Raw genomic sequence first — 21,169 nt, 5'->3', positions numbered from 1 at the left:
ACATTCACTGTCATATTCAAAGAGATAATTATTAAATAAAATTGCAAATTAATTAGAAGTACAAATGCTGGCTTGTGTTTGACTTATGTTCATGGTATTATTTAATTTGCATGTTCTGTAAACCAGATCACAACTAATACTAAAAAGAAAAAAAGATTATAATTCTGTGGGTCTGTTCAATGAACTGGCAATATACAAAATAAAAAAATAAGGATTTGATAGCTACCAATTAAATCCAGAAATTTTTATTCAAAACTTTCTCTATGTTACAGCAATTATACAAAAGCTTACGGACATCCCATCTAGTAGGATGATGGCCATGGGTGGCTAAATGATAGATCCAATATTTTGGCCATAAAATTGGCACAAACACAAACTCTACGCTAAGGCTGTAAAAACTGTTATTATATATAACTTGATCAACTAGCCCAGCAGCGCGAGACCCACACCCCCCCCAACAAAAAAAAAATTAAAAATACACAGCAAGATACTCATTTAATGAAATAATTTGTGGAAAATTCATTCTAATCTAAGCTTTGAAAATGGAGGGATGTGGATGAGTTGTAGACTTTGCCCCAGTTTCTTGTTAAAAAAGAAAACATTCATATGGCTCTCAGGATTTTTGAGTCGGCAAGGAAATTCGAGTTTCAAAACTAGAGCTTCCAAAGGAGATGAACTTCCAACATTACAGTCGTAACGAGTCTGCAGAAAAGGAATAGCAATATGATTGCATATTTGAATGAAAAGATTAAAAGGATTAAACAAGCATGCTAGGAGCGAGATACAGGCAAAGTTCTACTAACCAACTGGTTATGCAGTTCCTGTTATCAACTTTTCCCGTTGGTCTAATTTCTTGACCTTTATGATTCCAAAGAGGACTTGGAAACCGAAGAATGCACAACTGACATATGCTAGAATGGCTGGTACCTAAGATAGATAATCAATTGAAACATTGATTAGATGAAATTTTCAAACCAAATGGCGCACAATACTTTGACAAAAAAAAAAAAAACAACGGATGACTTACTCGAATGGAATTGAGATACAAAATTGTTGCAAGGTTTACCAAGCTTCCAGCAGCTACAGCCTGTTGATTGGTCAAAGAAATAACCATTAAGTGGATTTCCTGGCTTAAGAGATCATTCTCACAAAATGAAGTTATCAAATCAAAGCAATGACTATAGAGAGATGAAAGAACATTTCCAAGAGCGAAGAAAAGAATTTGTACTAGTACGATTTGTCCATAAGGTTATGAGCCAGAATAACTCACACTTCCCACTGTCTTCTGAACAGCTGCAACACGTTGGAATGCCCTTTCAGACTCTAATGTTCGAACCCGAAGCTTCAGATCACCTTGCTCCTACAAATAGAGTTAAACAAAATTAGAAGAATATGACAAGACATGTAATATAAGTGATATGAGTACAGTAAACAACACTACACCCTACCAATCGTTGGATAGTTTCTGCAAGCTTTTCAACTCTGTCAGCCTGCCTAAATAAGTTGTAGAATGCACGGGTTTGCCGGTCCCACCTGTTTCTGAAATCCTGAAACATTTAAAAGACAGATAATGAAAATGGAACCATATACAGCAGTATACAAAATCACAGCAGAATCCAGATAACTCGAGCTTGCCTTCAAGATAACTTCAACTCCAGCCTCACGAAATTTGAGCAATTCCATTGCATAACTATAGAGAAAAGCAGGCATAATGTGTCAGTTACACATTCAAATAAAAGATTGAAAAGTTCTCAGGATCTCAGATAAAATGATTTTGAAAGGACTGAGGCAGCTTAGACACAATTACGGTTTAGCAATCTCAGTGATGTCAAACCGAGGATCAAGGCCCTTCCCAATGCCATCTAAAACTGCAGAAAAGTATTCCCTTCTCAGTATTCTGAGGTCATTGTTGAATAAAGTGACATAAGGCAACAAATCCACCTAACTACTTAAACATTACCTGAAAATGCTCTGACAACAAATGTGAATGTTGCTGGAAATCGGAAAGGTTGATCAGCTGCAATGGCCAATAAATCTTCCCCTGGTAAGAGGTTACAACAATTGTGAGTAGCAACTCCAATAGCAAAGAAGTCCAAAGAACTAGAGGATGCTATAATACTAGGAAAAAAAAAGTTTGTGGAAATTTTTTTTTTGTGGGGGGTTGTGTGTTCAGAAACAAAGTTTGCAGAATTGACTGATATAAATCCTTCGGTGCACATTTGCAGTATATCAAAGTTCAGAAATCTAAACTAAATCAAGGCAGACAACGCAATTAATTTAAAAATTACTTTCTGCATTTGCACTCTTCATTTAGATACAATAAGATACTCAATGGTCAATGCAATAAAATGTGGAAGGCTTTTAGCAGATTTACTACAATAATATACCACTCGTAACAGCTGTCATAAATACTGGACAAATAGCAACCTAAGATTTCAGTTACTGTGCTGCGCTATTCCCAACATCTTGATATAAAAAGAGCCACAGTTGGTCCCAGCTACAAGAGCAAAAACATTGTTTACCAAACTGTCAAAGCTGACAGCTGAAGAAAGCCGACTTATTCTTCACTCACTGTGTTCAGTAAGAAGAAAACTACAAGAATTCATGGAGCAGGTTAAATGCATTAAGATTTGAGACTAACATATGACCAGCCAGCATGGTAAATGATGAATGGGTTTGGCCAAATGCAAATATAAACAGGCCCCATATATTTCGGCACCTATTTTCTACAACTAGTCCAGATAACCAGTCAAATCATATCATAAAGATAAAATGAAGAAAGGTGAATTACCTATTGCAGCAAGGCGTTGCTTCTTTTTCTCAATCTTTTCCTCCTTGCTCAATGGCTTTTTAAAGCCAAGTTCTTGGGTCGTTATTTCTCTTTCTTTTCTTTGTGCAGCAAGACGCTCTTCAAAACTGTAATAAGTTGTATGAATTGCAATGTCACAAAAACACTTAAATTAATGGAACATCTACACTGCACATAATCTTGTTATTTTGGTATATTCAATACATTAATTGGTTGAGAATGCATGATCACTATATTGATTACATCTTGCTTACAATTATTTGTCTAAAGCTTCGTCTATTTTTGTGATTAGTTTAACATCGAGGAAATGATTGCCAAAGAAAAGAATGTAAACTGTTCATTAACTTCAGCCATTGTTTTTATGTAAACAAAAAAATCAATCGAGGAAAGAAAACAGGCAATTATCTTTTTTTCATCAAGAACACCTGTTAAGGAAGAACTGTGCTGTTCGCCTGACAGCTGTTGTATCTCCAGTAGGGACAAGAACACCCATTTGAACCATTGCCTGAAGGACCTGCACTAAGGTAAAAGTTTCCGGGAAGAAGTAAACCACAGCCAACCATGGCAACTACAAAGTTAACAACGAAGTACCATAGAAATAATCTTGAACCTAGGATATTTGTCTACCTTGTCTGCATCCTTCTCGTAAACTCCGTAAAATGTTTCAAGCAGACCTTCTCTAATGTTTGGACTAATACTGCATGGAGCCATTGGAGAGTATACTTTAACAAAGGGAGGTAACCAAAGAAAAATTCAAAAAGTACTTGTGAATATTTAGAGTAAGTATTTAACAAAAAGTCTAGAAAGTACCTTCCCATCATACCAAAATCATAGAAGATCAATCTTCCACCATTTACATCATCTACAGCGATATTTCCAGGATGCTGCAGAATGGGAGAAGGGAGAGACGTCCATGTTACAGACCGGTATTAGCATAGATGCCATCATGTAATCATGATACATTTGTATAGGTTGTCTTTATATTAGACAGAAAAAGAAAGAAACAGTATGTTCATATAGAAGAGCTTAAGAGTTTGAGAATCAAAGGTCTGCAGCAAGATTTTTGGAGCCCTCCCTTCTGTAAGGTAAAAATAAACATATGCACCGAGCATCTTGATTTCAATAATGCAAGCAAATATATGCTGTTTTCAGCTATAAAACTACAAAAAGCTTAGAGTTTATGCTTCAGTTTCTAATTCTACAAGTTTGTTGGACTAGAAAGTTGCAAGTTACCGATTTAAGCATTTATTTACATCACAAAAAAGTGAATAATAAAAACTTACAGGGTCAGCATGAAAAAAACCATGTGAAAGAATTTGTTCCAAGTAAGATTCAACCGCATATCGACCCAACCTGCACAACGCAATAAGAGAGAAGAAAGTTTAGTTGAGTGGCTTAGCATTGAAAGCAGAAGGGAAAGTACCACACTATATCATGATATGACTAGAACTTGTGATGGGATTGTCTGGACCTTTTTCGATCAACACCCAATTCATCTAAAGATTGTATCCTGTTTATTTTGATCCCCGGCACATACTCCATGGTCAAAATCTACACATAAATACATGAATAAATACAAAATGAGGTAGTGAGATACTATGGGTGATCTAAAAAGGAATGAAAGGAGAAAGGCAGAGGAGATGAAAGAAGGCCAATTCTCTGAAGGATGAACCTGTGGTGTGGTGTATTCCCAAAATATCGTTGGGACTTTTACGTAATCCATGTCTTTGAAATTACTAGCAAAAAGTTCAGCATTAGCAGCTTCCTGGGTGTAATCAATTTCCTGAAAGTGTTAAATATTATTAGCTTGACAAACAGAAGCAATGAAAAGAGAGCCAAAAAAGCTGCAAAAATTAAAATTTTTAAAAAATTCTATACCTGATATAACACACTAGCACATTCATCATATATGGCAACCCAATCTCTCTTTGCACCATCTGATTTTGGGTCAATCTTTTGAAGATATTCAGCTATTACCTGGAAGTATAACATATAATAACAGTCTATGAGTCATAACACATGGCAGAAGTTTCAACTTTCAAGCACCATGCAGCGCACTAAGACGATGAACTGCACATAGAATTCTGAAAGAATAAATCCTCACCCTCAGGTTTTTTAGATCAATATCAAAAAGATCTTTGAGACCTGGCCTTTGTACTTTAACAACAACTTCTTCTCCCTTCAGTCTTGCTCGATGGACTTGGCCTGCAAAGAAAAGATGAATATTTGGATTCTTCAGTCGAAATGAGTTACTTGGAATGCTTCAACAAATTTGGTCCACTGATTTCAGAAAGCTTGCCCATAAAAATGCATTTAAAAAGGAAATTAAAGCTACCAAGACTAGCAGCAGCTATTGGTTCAACATCAAAACGTTCAAATACATCATCCAGGGGAGCTCCAAGTTCTTCTTCAACTATAGATACAGCAGTCTCTGATGGGAAAGGAGGGACTTGATCCTGCATAAAGTTAGCATTCAGTATCAACTCAATTAATTACCAAATGATAATGGTTTTCTAGATTTGAAAAACTACAAAAGACGTTGATACAAAACATGTGACTAGTGCAACAATTGCCATATAGAAAAAATTAATAGTCTACATAAAGTTTTAATGAAAATCATCCATCATATCAGGCATAGTTTGAATGAAATAATGAAATAATTTCCAACTGACATAATATTGATTACGCTGAAAAATATGCATCGCCATATAGGCTGTAAAGTTATGATACCAAGATAAGAAGCATGAGTAGCGATGACGCATCAATAAATTTACATTTCAATTGAATATAATTCAACCTGAAGTTCGGACAACTCATCCACATATTCTTGAGCAAGAATGTCTACTCTTGTAGAAAACTGCTGGCCAATTTTGATAAAGGTAGGACCCAATCTCAAAATACTTTCCTTCAACCACTTGGCAAGGGACTTCCGCCTTAGGACTTTTTTTTCCTCAGTCATTCCTCCTGCTTATATTATAAATCTACTGTCAGGATTAAATACAGACTATCCACTGAAAAGACTTAAAAACTGAATATAAATAGTCTTAGAGGTTTGATTGACCTGAAGCCTCAGGAGTAAGCGAGGAAAAAGGAAAAGAATTGGGATAAAAAATCTTGGTATTAGTCATGATATGTGGGCTCAGTATCAGATAGATCTCTTGACCAAACTTGAAACAATCATGTAACGTATAGGATACATGGGGACACTTTATTAGTTAGGATGTTCTTTAGCCACAGTACAGTCATGACAACAGAGAATACAAAATCACTCAAGCTAACTAAAATTAATTTGCTCTGCAACGTTGGCAGAAGTCCAATCTATATTAGTTTATGCCCAAGACCAATCAACTAGAAATGACTGACCTCGATAAGAAAACTTCTGATTGTTCAACCATGCTCTGAAGACAAATGTCAGAACAAATCCCCATATTTCCAAGGTCCTTTGAATCGTCGAGTAGGTTTTGAATCTACTCCAGCGGCCCCCCGGCGCAACAGAAACCTGTAACATGTAATCCACTACTATTTATGATGCCACCAAACCTAGAATTCTTTTTCCTCAATTATGCCTCCTTCTAAAATAGGACCATAGAAGCAACTAATACACATAAAGGTAAAATAGTAACTCCTGATGTGAGAAACTAAGAGAAATGATTTCAATTTTAAACTACAAGATGCCCCGTTACTTGCAAGACTGGATTTTCTCAAAATGCATGTCATGTGGATCAAACAAATATATAAACACATGCAGAAACAAGAAACTCTAACATCTGAACTGTTCATCAATTTGACACTAATACCACATTAGGTAACTATGTCTAGGCCAAAATTAGTATCTAAATTCCAACCAAAACACTTTAGGAGAGATCGAATCTGCATTTTGGCTAAAAAGAGCAAGAACCACTTGATTCCCAACCTGGTACCAAAGATTAACACTCTACACAAAAGATAAATGGACAACTAAGTTCAAAGGAAACAAATCAAAACCACCATTAACATGATCAAATTCATCATAAATTCACACCTCAACTTTCTCTTGGCCACTTTTCTTAAACCAAGCGTCTTCTTTCCCAATCTCCTCAACCTTCTTTTTCCTTTCAATTTCCTTATTCAACTTTTCCTCCTCTTCAACTTGCCCCACTACTTCAACTGCAACTCCTCCATTCCCATTCCCATTCACATACTTCACCAAACTCCCATTTGCATACCCATTAACACCACCATTAACACTACCGACACTATCACTCCTACTAGCAGAGCCATTTCCATTAACCTCAAAATCATTCAGTCCTTTGATGAACTCAGGTTCCCTCTTTTCTTCAACTACCACACTCCCATCTTGTTTCCCAGCAGCAACTCTAATCCTACGGCCAAGATTGCATCTGGGGTAGTTCTTATACAAAAAACTTCTATAAAGAGACTGTTTCGAGAGTGAAAGATGGTATCTCGAAGCGGCTTTAGGAGACAAAAATCTGAGTTCTGGCAAAGCCAATGAAGAAGAACAAGAACAAGAAGCCATTTCCTTTCAGGTGGGTATGTCTAAAAACTTATCAAAATCAGAACCCTAATTCCTAATTTTGATTCATCATTGATTTTTTTGACAGAGACTCAGTGGCTTTGTGGTGTGTGGGAGACAAGAAGAGTAAAAGAATAAGACAATGAACTGAAAAATTCAAGAGAAAATAAATATAAAAAAAAAAAAAAGGGAGGGAAGGGGTGGAGGTGGATGGGACACGTGGCATTAGGATATCAGTGAAGCAAATTTCGGAGGCGCCTGATTGGTTGAAAAGTTTCTGTGTGTGCCTTGGCCACAAAATCTGTTTCATCGTTTGTCTGTATATTTGTTTGGAATATATTTTCGAAACTTTTCTGGGCTTACGTGTTAAAAGAATGGTTTTTTTTAAATATAAATATATTTATAATGCAAATATGCCTTCGAAAATTACAAATATTAAAATATGACAATTAAAATTTAGAGGCGTCTGAGAATCGTCTTGGAACTTTGATCTGCACTGCATGCATTGACATGATTCAAAAATAAAATGATGAAAAAATGGATCCCCGATTCCAGCTTTAAGTAAATAATAAGGTCTATTTACTTATAGCTTTTATATATATATATAAGTGGGAACGCTCTTTTTTTTTTATGTGAACATATTTTAAAATCGTACAGTTTAAAAAAATTAATATTTTTAATGAATTATAAAATTATGGAGTTTAAAAGGATTAAAAACAAACTCTTTTAAATTTTACGATTTTAAAATGTATCAGCACGAAAATAAAATGAGTACGTTCACATTAGAAAAGAATTATATATATATATATATATATATATATATATATATATATAACTTGAGGATATCGCTTATATGAGAGCGATTGATTTAGGATAATTAACCAGTAAGATTGCGAGAATTGCAGGAAAGATAAGAGCTTTGGGCTTTGAGGAGTGTACCTTAGAGACAAATTTGTTCATAACCTACCCTAGAGAAATTTATGTGCATAACCAATGATGTACAGATTATATGATGAACTTCACAGCATATGAATCAAATTGCAAAAACAAGGACGGATTAAACCCCTTAATAATGGTGAACGAAAGGATTTATGATTTCCTTGTCTGCCAAGCTAATACTGTCATCTCGGACCAGATAAATGCATATTAGAAAGATTGTCGGTAGAGTAAACTATCTTTTCAAAATTCTGCCGTGGACCAAATTGAAGTTCATTGTGGCGGATAACCTCAGCAGTCTGCCACTGTCCCCATCTTTCTGCCAAGCCATCGCCTTCAAGCATTTTGACAACTTCCGACATCTTCGGCCTGTCGACTGGGGTGCTTTGTGTGCAAAGGAGTGCCACTTGGATGAGTTCCTCCACTTCAGTTTCATCATAATCAGTCTGCAGGTCTTTATCAACAAGTACATCAAATTTCTTCTCTCTTAGGTATCCTTTAACCTGACATAATGGATTATAAGTCATCAGTTATTAATCTAAAAACTTTTACCAAGAGAAGCTCGGAAACAGCATTTTGCTTAAGTTGGTGTATTAAGCCTTACTCTATCAAGGAGCATAACATCTTCATCGTTTGCAAGCATAGCAAGATCAAATGCCCTTTGTCCGGTAATTAGCTCTAACAGCATGATACCGTAACCAAAAACATCCGTTTTCTCTGATGACCTCCCTGTGGAGAGATACTCTGGGGCTATATGCCCAACGGTGCCATGCACAGCAGTGGTTATGTGGGTGTCCTTGTAGTCCATTAGTTTAGCTAAACCAAAGTCACCAACGACAGCCTCAAACTCTTCATCCAACAATATGTTTGCAGCTTTGACATCTCGATGAATGATCTTTGGGTCACAATGCTCGTGCAAATATGAAAGGCCCCTCGCTGAACCTAAAGCAATTTTCTTCCTAGTTGGCCAGTCAAGAGGCGGGAGTGATGATTGCCGCTCTACAAGAACATATCAGAACGGTCATCAGTTCACATAATTATACAGAATGAACAAATTAAGTTGAAAGTGTAACTGAAATAGCCCTACAGCAGAGCAATGTAATAAGAAGTATCATCACAATGACATTAGCGATAGATATTCTTGGCACAGTGCACTTCATTCTTGTTGCCTCAGATAAATTGCTCTAGTATCAAACAAAAGCTAAATGATGAAGAAGAACCACTTACCTCTTAGGCGTGATGCAACACTTCCATTGGCCATGTATCGATAAACAAGCAGTTTCTCAGTGACAGTCGTGCAAAACCCACATAATCCCAGAAGATTCCGATGCACAGCCATGCTGATTATCTTCACTTCTGTTTGAAACTGCAACTCCCCTCCAGATGTCCTCTCTTCCTTAAGTCTTTTGACTGCCACCAATTTGCCATCAGCCAAGCGTCCCTTATACACCTTGCCAAATCCACCTCTTCCCAGGATGTTCTTGTTGCTAAAACCATCTGTAGCAACTTGTAGTTCTCGCAAAGAAAACCTTTTCAACTGTCCCAACTGGAGTTCTGAATCATCTTCAGCTGAAGAATGTAACCCGATTAAAAGTGCATTCCTAATGAAACAAAAAAATGAATTCATTTTGGAGATTGAAAACTAACCAGGTACGTCAAAGAAAAATTCGTGTGGTCTTGTTCGCCGCCAATATGCAAACCCAATAACTGGTACAGCAAAAAGTAAAGCAGCGCCAAGAGCAACTCCCACAGGAATTGCTGCATTTGACTTATTTCTTCCTGAAATGACAATGAAGACAGAATGCAGTTCAGTGAACTCCTATTTCATAAAATGGGTTTAGGCCTATAGATGCATGTCTGAACAAAATGCACCATTGTACTCTTTAAGCATGTTTGCACTCCCTGACTCCCAAATAAAAATTTGACCTCACCATATCCGTGGTGCTTTTGCTAATAATGCATGACCGGATAATTTTTGGGCACTCTGTTGAAAAACAGCAGCAGAGGAAAGCAAGATCCTTTTTTCTTTTTTTTTTTCTTTTTTTTTTGTTTTTTGGGTGAAGATAAGCAAAAATCTTTGAAACAATCTGAATCGTAAATTTTTGTTCTGCCAATTTTCTTAAAAAAAATTTAAGAAAAACTTGCAAATAGTAAGTGTTTTAACTTTCCCACGCTCCATTTTCAAACTACATTACCAGGTCAAATTCTAGAAAATATCAGATACTTCCATAACTGTTATGGTAATAAAAACTAATACCGATTATACTGATAAGGTAAGCTAAGAAATATGAGAGATTACCTGGAGAAGATGTTGGACCAAATGGAGGTGGAGGAGAAAATGGTGGAGATCCAGAGCAAGGCTTTTTAGTATTTGGACCACACAGATTTAAGTTGTTTTCAAAACTGCATTTGGCAAATGAAATATTACTTCATATTTTGTCATCATATAATTGGGGAAAAAATGAGTACATCATTTATCAGCAAGAAACCTGATAGGGGTAAATTGTGAAAAGGAACCATTGTCTGGAACAGGCCCTGATAGACGGTTGTTCGAGAAATCCCTGAGAGCCGTCATTATAAAATCCAAATTTCAAATCACTATAACCATGATAATACTGATGGGAGAAATAAAAAATAAGAAGAAAGGGGAAAAACATATTACATAGGCACTCACAAGATATTCAGGCTTGTGATAGTAGTCAAGGACGTAGGAATTGAACCTGACAGGCTGTTGTTGTTGAGTCGGCTATCCTTATATAGAAGTACAAGTTGAAACACTTTTAGTTTTCAATAATAAAAATTTTAGAAAATAAGAAAAAAACATCTTGAAGATTTAATGCCTCTATATCTGCAAATCAAATCTGGAAATAGAGGTCGGTCCTAGTTTGGTACCGATATAATCTAAAGTGACTGATAGAGTACAAGGTATTTCCAAAAACACAAGATGTACATAATTTCGCATAAATTTCTTGCTTCTAGGTAAGAAATGAGTCTCCTGATAAAAATCAAAAACAGTTATAACCAAATAGAAAAGAATGAACTATAGTAAGCAATCATTCTAATACTAGGGGAAAAGATCATACAGGTATTTCAATTGCTTCAGGTTGGCCAATGTGTCTGGAATAGTTCCATTGAACAAGTTCGAGTAAAGATCCAAGCTCTTCAATTTTGTCAGATTCCCAAGAGCACTAGGAATATGTCCACGTAGGTTGTTACCATAAAGCTCCCTGTAATAGACAAATGGAAGAATATACTGGCAAAGTAGGAATCCCCATGGTAACAACAACAAACTAGACCTTCCAAAGACTAGAACGGAAGTGTTTGTTGCCAGAGATAATTGATTAATAGACAGCCAATAAAATGACAATATTTTACATTCAGATGAGACTTGAAATGAGAAGGAAATGGTTCAGTTGAAGTTATATCGGGAACATTCATTATTGATGTTGAAATGAGGGGCAGTTCATCATTACGAGTAAAGCAATCAACAGCCGTTTCACAGAAAACTTGAAAAAAGTGATCAGATGAATTAAAATCACACTAGCCAGCCAAAACATTAAACATTCAAAAAATGGATTTATGGTTAGCACTTGTTCTAACTTACTAAACAGCCGTTTTTACTGTCAGTAATAGCCATTCATTTTATCTTCGTGCATAAACATGAGGAACACTGCCTAGTAAAGCCAACTGGTTTACCATTCATGATTCAGAACTTCAGACACCTAAGAAAACTTGTCTAGATAGAGAGAGGAAGAAGTTGAACTTGAGCTGAGCTGAGTACTAGTGTAGCACTGCTATATCTCTTTTCCTAACGTTACAATTAGCTATATCGATTGTTAAAGGTAACTTACAGGAGCTCTAAATTTTTGAGCTGGCCAAGTTCTGGTGCCAATTCACCAGATAATGCTGCATTTCCGAGATCACTGATAAGGTAAACAAACAGATTTGAGGAAGATTGCAACACTCTAATGAATATTAAAAAGGATATCAACAGATGAAGTTGCTCACACTCTTGTAACACTGCCTTCAGGGTTACAAGTAATGTGAAACCACGTGCACAGATTCCCAGGCAAATTATCCCAACTCTGCAGACTATTGTTAGGATCTTGTAACTTCGACTTAAAAATATACAGAGCATCAACTGCTAAGAAAGAAAGCAACAATTACAAAAACCAAGCTTATACTCCATAGCAAAGGAAAGAGGGAGGGAAATATATCTTGATTTCGGAAAACCATTTGCATAAATCAAATGAAAATAGTGGACGATATATACTCAAAATTCTTAAAACTCTATAACAGCTCAAATTTACGTAACTGTAGAACCTCAGCATGGAAATTCAAGGAGTTTCTTATTAATCATCTATCTAGAAACCAATTAGCTTTGCAAATTCTCTAATGTTACCACTTCTTCCCCTGCCAACTGAGGTAGTACAAACTCTCTACCAACTTGATCTCTTAAATATTATCCAAGCCTTTAACAAGTTGAAGCAAAGCCCAATACCAGAAAAGGAAAGTACTCAATTCTCCTATCACCCAAACCTCCAAAACAAGATTAGTGAATTGCTAATGAGAGCAGAACTTTTTTTTATCTCTCTTCAGAAATGAATACATGACGCTACATCAAACACAAGCATTAAGTACCTAAAATACCAAGCTTGATGTGAAGAACATCACCACCATCTTGCCAAACTTATTCATTAGAATTAACTAACCTATAGTATCCTAGCTAATTTGAAATGGAACAGATGGTATGACAACATTGTTCTCATTTGATTTGAATATAAATAGCTTATGGGTTAAACAGTATTGGCGTAGCAACATATTCACATCAATGAAAAACAAAATCCTCAAATTGCTCTAAAAACAAATGAAATTGAACAATATAATTATGAATATAATAAACCAACCAGCAAGCGAAAAGTTAAAAACCTTCAGCATTAGCAGAGATCATTGGTAAAGCTACCAGCACAATGGTCGAGACCAGATAGAAAACAAGAACCCTTTTCTCCATTGATCTTCAGAATCAAATTAAGCGTTGCGCTTGCCCTCAAATCATGATAATTTCTTCATCTTCCTCCATTTTTCACCAATCCAAAACCAGTTAGTTTCTTCAAAAGATTCCCAGAAACTTCCCATTTCAAGATAATAATGATTAAAACTTAATGTTATGAGAAACCTACATGCTAGATTCTTGAATGCTTATGTGTACTTTTTTCCACGAAAATACATGTTTCTTTGACTTCAACACATTGCGCTAAGTGAGTAAATTTCCCAGCATTCACAAAGAAGCTGGCGGGATGTGGCTGAGTAGCTCATTGCCTCATTGACTGGGCCAAGTCAAAGCGCGTACAGTAAGTAAAATAGGAAAATGAGACGCACCATAATACAGTTTCAGGGTCAATGTCAATAGTCTTCGTCATTAAACTACTTTTGATTGCGACCAACATGCCTAAGCCAAGACTTGGCATGTCGCTTATAATTGTAAGCAAGCATTCTGTCTCTCCTTAAAAATTTGGTTGTTTAGATAAATTTGGCTTATTGATTTAATAACTTAATACATGCTTAAAAATTAATAGAGCAAACTTTTTTTTCCCCAAAAATTTTCTCACAAGTTTATTTGGAGTGGGCACATAAAAGCATCACATCAATTTGTACCAACAAAGAATTTGAATCCCTAGTGTTTTTCGATATTAGTTTAAAGCATACAATCTTACAATATAAGATTTAAATTCTACACTTTGAACTTTTCCAAAGTTTAGTTCCATTTGTCTTAAAGAGACAATCTGTAATTGATTGTAAATAGGTTTTCAAATTAAGGGCTAATTTGAGAATGTTGTAACTTGTAAAATAATTATTGTTAGTTGTACTGTAAAAATAATTAATTGTGTGAATAGAATTATTTAAGTGTTTCCCAAATTTTATTTTCAGAAGTACTATTAATTTTTAAAGCAATTATGGACGTTTGGTAAATTTTATTATTAAATTTGCTTAAAGAAAGCAAATGACTAAAATTCACACAACTAAAATGTCTTAAAGAGACAATATGTAATTGATTGTAAATAGGTTTTCAAATTAAGGGCTAATTTGAGAATGTTGTAATTTGTAAAATAATTATTGTTCGTTGTACTGTAAAAATAATTAATTGTGTGAATAAAATTATTTAAGTGTTTCGTAAATTTTATTTTCAGAAGTACTGTTAGTTTTTAAAGCAATTATGGACGTTTGGTAAATTTTATTATTAAATTTGCTTAAAGAAAGCAAATGACTAAAATGTACATAAAGTAGTATAAAATTTACTTATACATATAAAAACATATACATGTAATATTTTTAATTGTGTATTATAATAATTTTTACTATAAATAAATTTTATAATATATTAATTTTATTTTTTATTTTTTTTATTTTTAAACAATTGATAATTGAATTTATAATATAGAGAAACAAATTAAATAGTAATTTGACCAACAAACTGATATTAATAAATTGATATTAATGAGTTATAATAAACATTTATTAAAATGTTGATTTTTTTTCAATTTTAATAAGGATAATTTTGGGTTTAGGTAATAATTTTAAAGATATTTATAAAATTGTATTAAAGGATAAAATTGATTCTTAAAATCAGAATTTAAAAGCTACTCTTCCCTTACTTTTCAAAATCAACAGTAGGTGAGCTCATTTTGACAAAAGTGATTTTGAATTTTTTTTACAAAATACTAAAATTACCTTTTATATTTTAAAAATCACTTTTAAACCTCCGAAAAATAATTTCAAACAGGCCCTAAGTATAGAAGTCTAGTTAACTTTAACTCATGAATTAACTTTTGCGTTTAAGTTTTGTTAATGAACTTTTGTATATTATATCATAGGAGGTTTGAAAGTCCTTAAACTTGGACTTTATTTGATATAACTCATTAAATAGAGTTTATTTCATTAGAACTTTTGTTGGTATAAATTTTATTAGATTTAAAAAAAAATAGTTATTTGATTGTCAATGAGAGATTTTATTTAAAATTATAAAATTATTTTCATATATAAACTTTTTTAAAGTTATGCTATGATAGAAATAAAATAAAATAATGAAATAAATAATAGATATTTCAAACATTTTAATATTTTAAAAAGCTTTTTAACCTCTCTTCTTTCTTAAAAGCTCAAAATTTAAACTTAGTAGAGATAAAATATATTATTTAATCTTAAAAAAACCTTACTAAAAAGGTAACCAAACCAAAAAAAAAAAACTTCTGGAATTAAATGAACACTTATAGATATTAGATAAATGATAGCAAACATGCACTTAATAAGCCACCGTATCAATGACAGGCTAGCAAAGCATATTCGATATCAGCAGAGTGATTATAAAATAGAAAAAAGAGGGTGTTAAATTATGTCTTCTCAGTTTCTATCATGGTATTGATTTGTAAGTAGGGCAAAGATCAAGACTTTTATGGCATACAAATAAAAAAAACTATGACCATACATGTTGCACGGAAGGCAAAAGATACAATATTATAATTATGATTTGCACGTTTGTCAAGATATACATTATATACAGATAATAAGATGACCTTAACAACAGATGAATCAAATTGCTACCGCGAACTGGAAAAATAAAGATAAAGAAAACACCATATATATATAAATGGTGAACAAAAGCTTACTATATGATTTCCTTGACTCCCAAGTTAAGACTGTCATCTCGGACCAGATAAATGCATATTAGAAAGGTTTTCGGTAGAGTAGGTTTCAAAATTCTGCAGTGAAGCCAATTCAAGTTCATTGCGGCGGTTTACCGCAGCATCCTGCCACTGTCCCCATCTTTCTGCCAAGCCATCGCCTTCCAGCATTTTGACAACTTCTGACATCTTAGGCCTGTCGACTGGGGTGCTTTGTGTGCAAAGGAGTGCTACTTGGATGAGTTCCTCCACTTCAGTTTCATCATAATTGTTCTGCAGGTCTTTGTCAACAAGCATATCAAATTTCTTCTCTCTTAGGTATCCTTTAACCTGACATAATGGATTATAAGTCATCAGTTATTAATCTAAAAACTTTTACCAAGAGAAGCTTGGAAACAGCATTTTGCTTAAGTTGGTGGATTAAGCCTTACTCTATCAAGGAGCATAACATCTTCATCGTTTGCAAGCATAGCAAGATCAAATGCCCTCTGTCCGGTAATTAGCTCTAACAGCATGATACCGTAACCAAAAACATCCGTTTTCTCTGATGACCTCCCTGTGGAGAGATACTCTGGGGCTATATGCCCAACGGTGCCATGCACAGCAGTGGTTACGTGGGTGTCCTTGTAGTCCATTAGTTTAGCCAAACCAAAGTCACCAACGACAGCCTCAAACTCTTCATCCAACAATATGTTTGCAGCTTTGACATCTCGATGAATGATCTTTGGGTCACAATGCTCGTGCAAATATGAAAGGCCCCTCGCTGACCCTAAAGCAATTTTCTTCCTAGTTGGCCAGTCAAGAGGCGGGAGTGATGATTGCCGCTCTACAAGAACATATCAGAATGGTCATCAGTTCACACAATCATACAGAATGAACAAATTAAGTTGAAAGTGTAACTGAAATAGCCCTACAGCAGAGCAATGTAATAAGAAGTATCATCACAATGACATTAGCGATAGGTATTCTTGGCACGGTGCACTTCATTCTGGTTGCCTCCGATAAATTGCTCTAGTATCAAACAAAAGCTAAATGATGAAGAAGAACCACTTACCTCTTAGGAGTGATGCAACACTTCCATTGGCCATGTATTTATAAACAAGCAGCTTCTCAGTGACAGTCGTGCAAAACCCACATAATCCCAGAAGATTCCGATGCACAGCCATGCTGATTATCTTCACTTCTGTTTGAAACTGCAACTCCCCTCCAGATGTCCTCTCTTCTTTAAGTCTTTTTACTGCCACCAATTTGCCATCAGCCAAGCGTCCCTTATACACCTTGCCAAATCCACCTCTTCCCAGGATGTTCTTGTTGCTAAAACCATCTGTAGCAACTTGTAGTTCTCGCAAAGAAAACCTTTTCAACTGTCCCAACTGGAGTTCTGAATCATCTTCGGCTGAAGAAATGTACACCAAATAAAAGAGAATTCCAAAATAAAACATCAACATGAATTTATTTTAGCAACTGCAAACTTACCAGGTACGTCAAAGAAAAATTCGTGTGGTTTTCTCCGCCGCCAATATGCAAACCCAAAAACTGGGACAGCAAAAAGTAAAGCAGCCCCTACAGCAACTCCTATGGCAATCACGGCATTTGAATTTCTTCCTGAAGTGACAATGATGGCATAAAGTTGTTCAGTCCTTTAATGCTCATTTCATGAAATGGAATTGGCCATACAAAGCATGCTTGAACAAGATGCACCGCTCTACTCTTTCAAGCATTTTTGCAATCCCAAATAAAAAGTCAATGTCAACAATGTCATTAGTGCGTTTGCAAATAAGAGCAGAGCCTATGGTGCGTGCCCTGATTTCTTTCGGGCACTCTGCTCAAAACCAGTAGCAGAATAGAGTAACAAAGCTTTCAAGCAAAGATCTTTGAAACAGCCTGAATTATAAAGGTTTTACTCTGACGGTTTCGTCAAAAAAAAAAAGAAAGAAAGAAAAACTGGTAAAAATGTAAGCAGTTTTGGTTCCCCATGTCCCATTTTCAAACTAAGTTACCAGGTCGTATGCTAGACTCATTATCTGATACATTCACAGTAGTTATGGCAATAAAAACTGATATCGTTAAGATCGATAAAGTGAGTTACGATCTACAAGAGATTACCTGGAGAAGATGTTGGGCCGAACGGAGGTGGAGGAGAAAATGGAGGAGATCCAGGGCAAGGCTTTCCAATAATTGGACCACACAGATTTGAGTTGTTATTAAAGCTGCAATTAGCAAATAAAAAATAACTTCATTTTTGCATTCATTTAAGTGGGGAAAAAATCAGTACATTACTTATCAGCAAGAAACCTGATGGGGGTAAATTGTGAAAAGGAGCCGTCGTATGGAACACGACCTGATAGAAAGTTGTTTGATAAATCCCTGAGAACCGACATTACAAAATGCAATTGTCAGATCACTACAACCAAATAACACTGATGGAGAAAGAAGAATAAGAAGAAAGGAGAAAAACATATTACTTAGGCACTCACAAGACTTTCAGGCCTGAAATACCAGTCAAGGATGTAGGTATTGAACCTGATAGGCTGTTGTTGTTGAGTCGACTATCCTTAGACAGAAGTATAAGAAGAAACACTTTTAACTTTCAAGCAGTTACAGATTTAGCAAATAAGCCAAAACATACTTGAAGATTTAGTGCCTCTATATCTTTAATGAAATCCGGAAATGAAGGTTGGTCCTACTCAATATCTTCAATTTTTCTTATTGGCATCAATGTAGTTTACTTCCGATATGATCTAAAATGACTGATAGAGCACTAATAGTTTCCAAATTCACTAAAGATTGCAAGCTGTCCTGTAAAAGCAGAAATAACAAGCCTTTGGTCCATAAACTTGCCTCATTGAAGCTAACAAGTGAAAAAAAAAAAAAAAAAAAAAAAAGTTTGTAGATCAAAAGTTTTAAACAACTTAAAATCCACTTAACAATCCAGAAGCTAGTGCGAATCTACTTCTTTAGTCTTACTGCAAAAACTCAAAGGATTAATTGGAAGTTCTCTTTCTGAAGATGATTTTACAAGATTCTAATAAAGTATGCATAAATATCCTGCTTCTAGTGAGAAATGAATATCCTGATAAACAACTAATTAAAGTTAACAACCAGAAAGAAGGAATGAACTGTAATAGACAATCATTTTAATACTAGGGAAAATGATCATACAGGAATTGCAATTGCTTCAGCTCACCCAATGTGTCTGGAATCAAACCATTGATATTGTTCATGTAAAGATCCAAGCTCTGCAAATTCATTAGATTCCCGAGAGCACTGGGGATTTTCCCACTTAGCTTGTTACCATAAAGCTCCCTGTCGTAGATGTATGGAAAGAAATAAATTCACAAAACTATGAAACCTTTGGAAACAGCAACTTATGAGACCTTGCACAAACTAAAAAGAATATGCAACAAGTGACCTATTCTTTAATTTGTGTTTGTATGTATGTATACAGAGATAAACCAGATTACTGGTCTAAAATAACATAACGATATTTCATATTTGAATTTGTATAGATTTGAAATAAGAAGGAAGTGGTTCAGTCCAAGTTAAATCTGCAAGTGTTTAAAGTGCTGTTGACACATGAGTGAGAGTTCAGCATCAGAAGCAAAGCAATCAACAACCGTCTCCCTGAAAACTTGAGAAAAGCAACAAGATGAACTAAAATTCACTAACCAGCTCCAGGAATATGAAGGTATTTTTACAAATTTCGAAAAGAAGCCTGGATAGCATTCGTTATAACTTGCAGAATTGCCGGATTTTAGTGTTAGTAGTAGCAGTTCATTTTATCTTTGTGCCTAAAGATAAAGGAAAAGTGCATGGTAAAAGCCAGCAATTATACCATTCATGACTCAAAACTTCAAACTTAATAAAAAATATGTGTATGTGGTGATAGTAAGTTAAGAGATCAGTAAACTTAAACAGTTGAGTATTAGAACAGCGATGGGTATATTAACATGATTGTTCTTCCGGTAATGTAACAGTTAGTTACATAAATTGTTAAAGGTAACTTACAGGTATGTTAAGTTTTTGAGCTGACCAAGTTCTGGCACCAATTCACCAGCTAATCCTGCATTCCCGAGATCACTGGTAGATACACAAACATATTTGAGGAAGATTGCCAAGACTTTCATCTGTGCATAAAAGAGATCAACAAATGAAGTAGCTTACACTCTAGTAACACTGTTTTCTTTGTTACAGGTTACATGAAACCACGTGCATGGTGAATCCAGCGCGGGATCCCAACTCTCCAGAGTATTGTTAGGATCTTGTAACTTCAACTTAAAATTATTCAGAGCTTCACCTGCTCAGAAAGAAAGTAATAAATACAACTCTGTAGCAAAGGAAAGAGGAAGGAAAAAACTAAAACACCTTGATTTTGGAAAACCATCTGCAGCAGTCAAGTGAAACCAATGGAAGATATATACTTAAAAATTCTTAAAATCTAAACAACTCAACTTTCACTTGGATTCAAACAGCTTGTGGGCTACACACTAATATAGAATAACATGGAAGCCATAATCATCACAGTCCAAATTAATCATAAATAGATGTCATATTTATTAACTTTTCCAAGTAAGCAATGAAATTAAACATAGTACCTTAACAAGCAATAAAAAATAGCTATGCATATGAAAATCCCGTAAGAAGCAAGCAATAGAGAGAAAGAGAGAAAAAAAGAAAATAAAAAGAAACCTTCAGCATTAGCGGAGACCATTGGTGAAGCCACCACCAGCATCATCCAGGCCAGACAAAGAAAAAGAACAGGGACCCTTTTCTCCATTGATCTTCAAAATCTAATTAAGTTTAGCCCTTGGACTCAAAACAAGATAAATCTCTTACTCTTCCTCCATTTTTTACCAAGCCAAAGCCAGTAGTTTCTTCAAAAGATGGTCCTTCAGACATCCCATTTCAAGATGACAGAAATTATGAGAAACAGACAAAGGAAGATTCTTTGAATTTCATCTACCTAAAAATCCCAATTTTCGGGTACTTCATTTTTCCACAAGATGAATACATGTTTCTTTTCCCCTTGACTTGACATACTACATTAACAAGTCAGTCAATTTCACAGCAAAGACAAAGAAGCTGCTTTGATGTGGCTCATTGGTTGAGCCTAGTCAAAGCATTCACATTACTTAGAATAGAAAACAAGGGCAGCGACACGACACAACACAGCATAACGCGGTTTCCTGGTCAGCATCGGCGACAAGAAGGTTTGTCATTAACGGGAAATAC

The 21,169-nt window shown here is 35.0% G+C and overlaps 3 protein-coding genes across 5 annotated transcripts; all 3 read right to left on the bottom strand.

Annotated features, from left to right (window-relative positions):
• Window positions 1-232: 232 nt before the first annotated feature.
• Window positions 233-7,478, bottom strand: LOC18036467 (protein ACTIVITY OF BC1 COMPLEX KINASE 8, chloroplastic). 2 transcript variants are annotated; one of them, XM_024180599.1, is made up of 21 exons: window positions 6,831-7,478; window positions 6,173-6,308; window positions 5,607-5,776; window positions 5,145-5,265; window positions 4,914-5,014; window positions 4,688-4,786; window positions 4,482-4,592; window positions 4,281-4,360; window positions 4,093-4,162; window positions 3,620-3,693; window positions 3,437-3,506; window positions 3,235-3,323; window positions 2,792-2,916; window positions 1,961-2,041; window positions 1,808-1,868; window positions 1,636-1,690; window positions 1,449-1,547; window positions 1,271-1,360; window positions 1,028-1,087; window positions 804-927; window positions 233-702 (listed from the first exon to the last, which is right to left on the bottom strand). In XM_024180599.1, exons 1-20 carry the CDS (start codon window positions 7,323-7,325, stop codon window positions 811-813), a joined length of 2,304 nt encoding a protein of 767 aa, XP_024036367.1. In that variant the 5' UTR covers window positions 7,326-7,478; the 3' UTR covers window positions 233-702; window positions 804-810. The 2 variants fall into 2 exon arrangements, with proteins under 2 accessions (XP_024036367.1, XP_006428063.1); XM_006428000.2 differs by having other exon boundaries at window positions 5,607-5,773.
• An 882-nt stretch (window positions 7,479-8,360) lies between these two features.
• Window positions 8,361-13,647, bottom strand: LOC18036928 (LRR receptor kinase BAK1). Of its 2 annotated transcripts, XM_024180822.1 has the most exons (11): window positions 13,188-13,647; window positions 12,267-12,399; window positions 12,110-12,181; window positions 11,342-11,485; window positions 10,933-11,004; window positions 10,748-10,819; window positions 10,558-10,661; window positions 9,906-10,037; window positions 9,486-9,827; window positions 8,863-9,257; window positions 8,361-8,761 (listed from the first exon to the last, which is right to left on the bottom strand). In XM_024180822.1, the coding sequence occupies exons 1-11, from the start codon at window positions 13,267-13,269 to the stop codon at window positions 8,444-8,446; spliced, it is 1,866 nt and encodes a 621-aa protein (XP_024036590.1). In that variant the 5' UTR covers window positions 13,270-13,647; the 3' UTR covers window positions 8,361-8,443. The 2 variants fall into 2 exon arrangements, with proteins under 2 accessions (XP_024036590.1, XP_024036589.1); XM_024180821.1 differs by having other exon boundaries at window positions 12,110-12,399; window positions 13,188-13,276.
• A 2,298-nt stretch (window positions 13,648-15,945) lies between these two features.
• LOC18037301 (LRR receptor kinase SERK2) lies at window positions 15,946-20,010 on the bottom strand. Its single transcript, XM_024180823.1, has 9 exons — window positions 19,946-20,010; window positions 19,100-19,243; window positions 18,415-18,486; window positions 18,233-18,304; window positions 18,044-18,147; window positions 17,414-17,542; window positions 16,992-17,333; window positions 16,369-16,763; window positions 15,946-16,267 (listed from the first exon to the last, which is right to left on the bottom strand). Exons 2-9 carry the CDS (start codon window positions 19,186-19,188, stop codon window positions 15,956-15,958), a joined length of 1,515 nt encoding a protein of 504 aa, XP_024036591.1. The 5' UTR covers window positions 19,189-19,243; window positions 19,946-20,010; the 3' UTR covers window positions 15,946-15,955.
• Between the last annotated feature and the right edge of the window lie 1,159 nt (window positions 20,011-21,169).

The sequence above is a fragment of the Citrus clementina genome, unplaced genomic scaffold (assembly GCF_000493195.1).
Source record: "Citrus clementina cultivar Clemenules unplaced genomic scaffold, Citrus_clementina_v1.0 scaffold_7, whole genome shotgun sequence".
Classification (NCBI taxonomy): domain Eukaryota; kingdom Viridiplantae; phylum Streptophyta; class Magnoliopsida; order Sapindales; family Rutaceae; genus Citrus; species Citrus x clementina.
Note: the sequence above shows the minus strand (reverse complement) of the source record. Positions and strands in the feature narration are given on the sequence as shown.

Bases quoted from the DNA above. Each gene is read 5' to 3' on its own strand.
- LOC18037301 (XM_024180823.1), bottom strand. From the start codon at position 19,188: ATGAATTTGCAGAGCTTGGATCTTTACATGAACAATATCAATGGTTTG. The intron at 18,487-19,099 runs GTATGATCATTT...GTCTAAGGATAG, and splicing joins CTGAAGCAATTGCAATTCCT to TCGACTCAACAACAACAGCC. The intron at 17,334-17,413 runs GTAAGTTTGCAG...ACATTTCTTCAG, and splicing joins ATTTTTCTTTGACGTACCTG to CCGAAGATGATTCAGAACTC.
- LOC18036928 (XM_024180821.1), bottom strand. The intron at 10,038-10,557 runs GTAATCTCTCAT...TTGTCATTTCAG, and splicing joins TGGTCCAACATCTTCTCCAG to GAAGAAATAAGTCAAATGCA. The intron at 9,258-9,485 runs GTAAGTGGTTCT...ATGTTCTTGTAG, and splicing joins TGTTGCATCACGCCTAAGAG to AGCGGCAATCATCACTCCCG.
- LOC18036467 (XM_024180599.1), bottom strand. From the start codon at position 7,325: ATGGCTTCTTGTTCTTGTTCTTCTTCATTGGCTTTGCCAGAACTCAGA. The intron at 3,694-4,092 runs GTAAGTTTTTAT...CCCATTCTGCAG, and splicing joins GTTTTTTTCATGCTGACCCT to CATCCTGGAAATATCGCTGT. The intron at 2,042-2,791 runs GTAATTCACCTT...ACCTCTTACCAG, and splicing joins GCAACGCCTTGCTGCAATAG to GGGAAGATTTATTGGCCATT.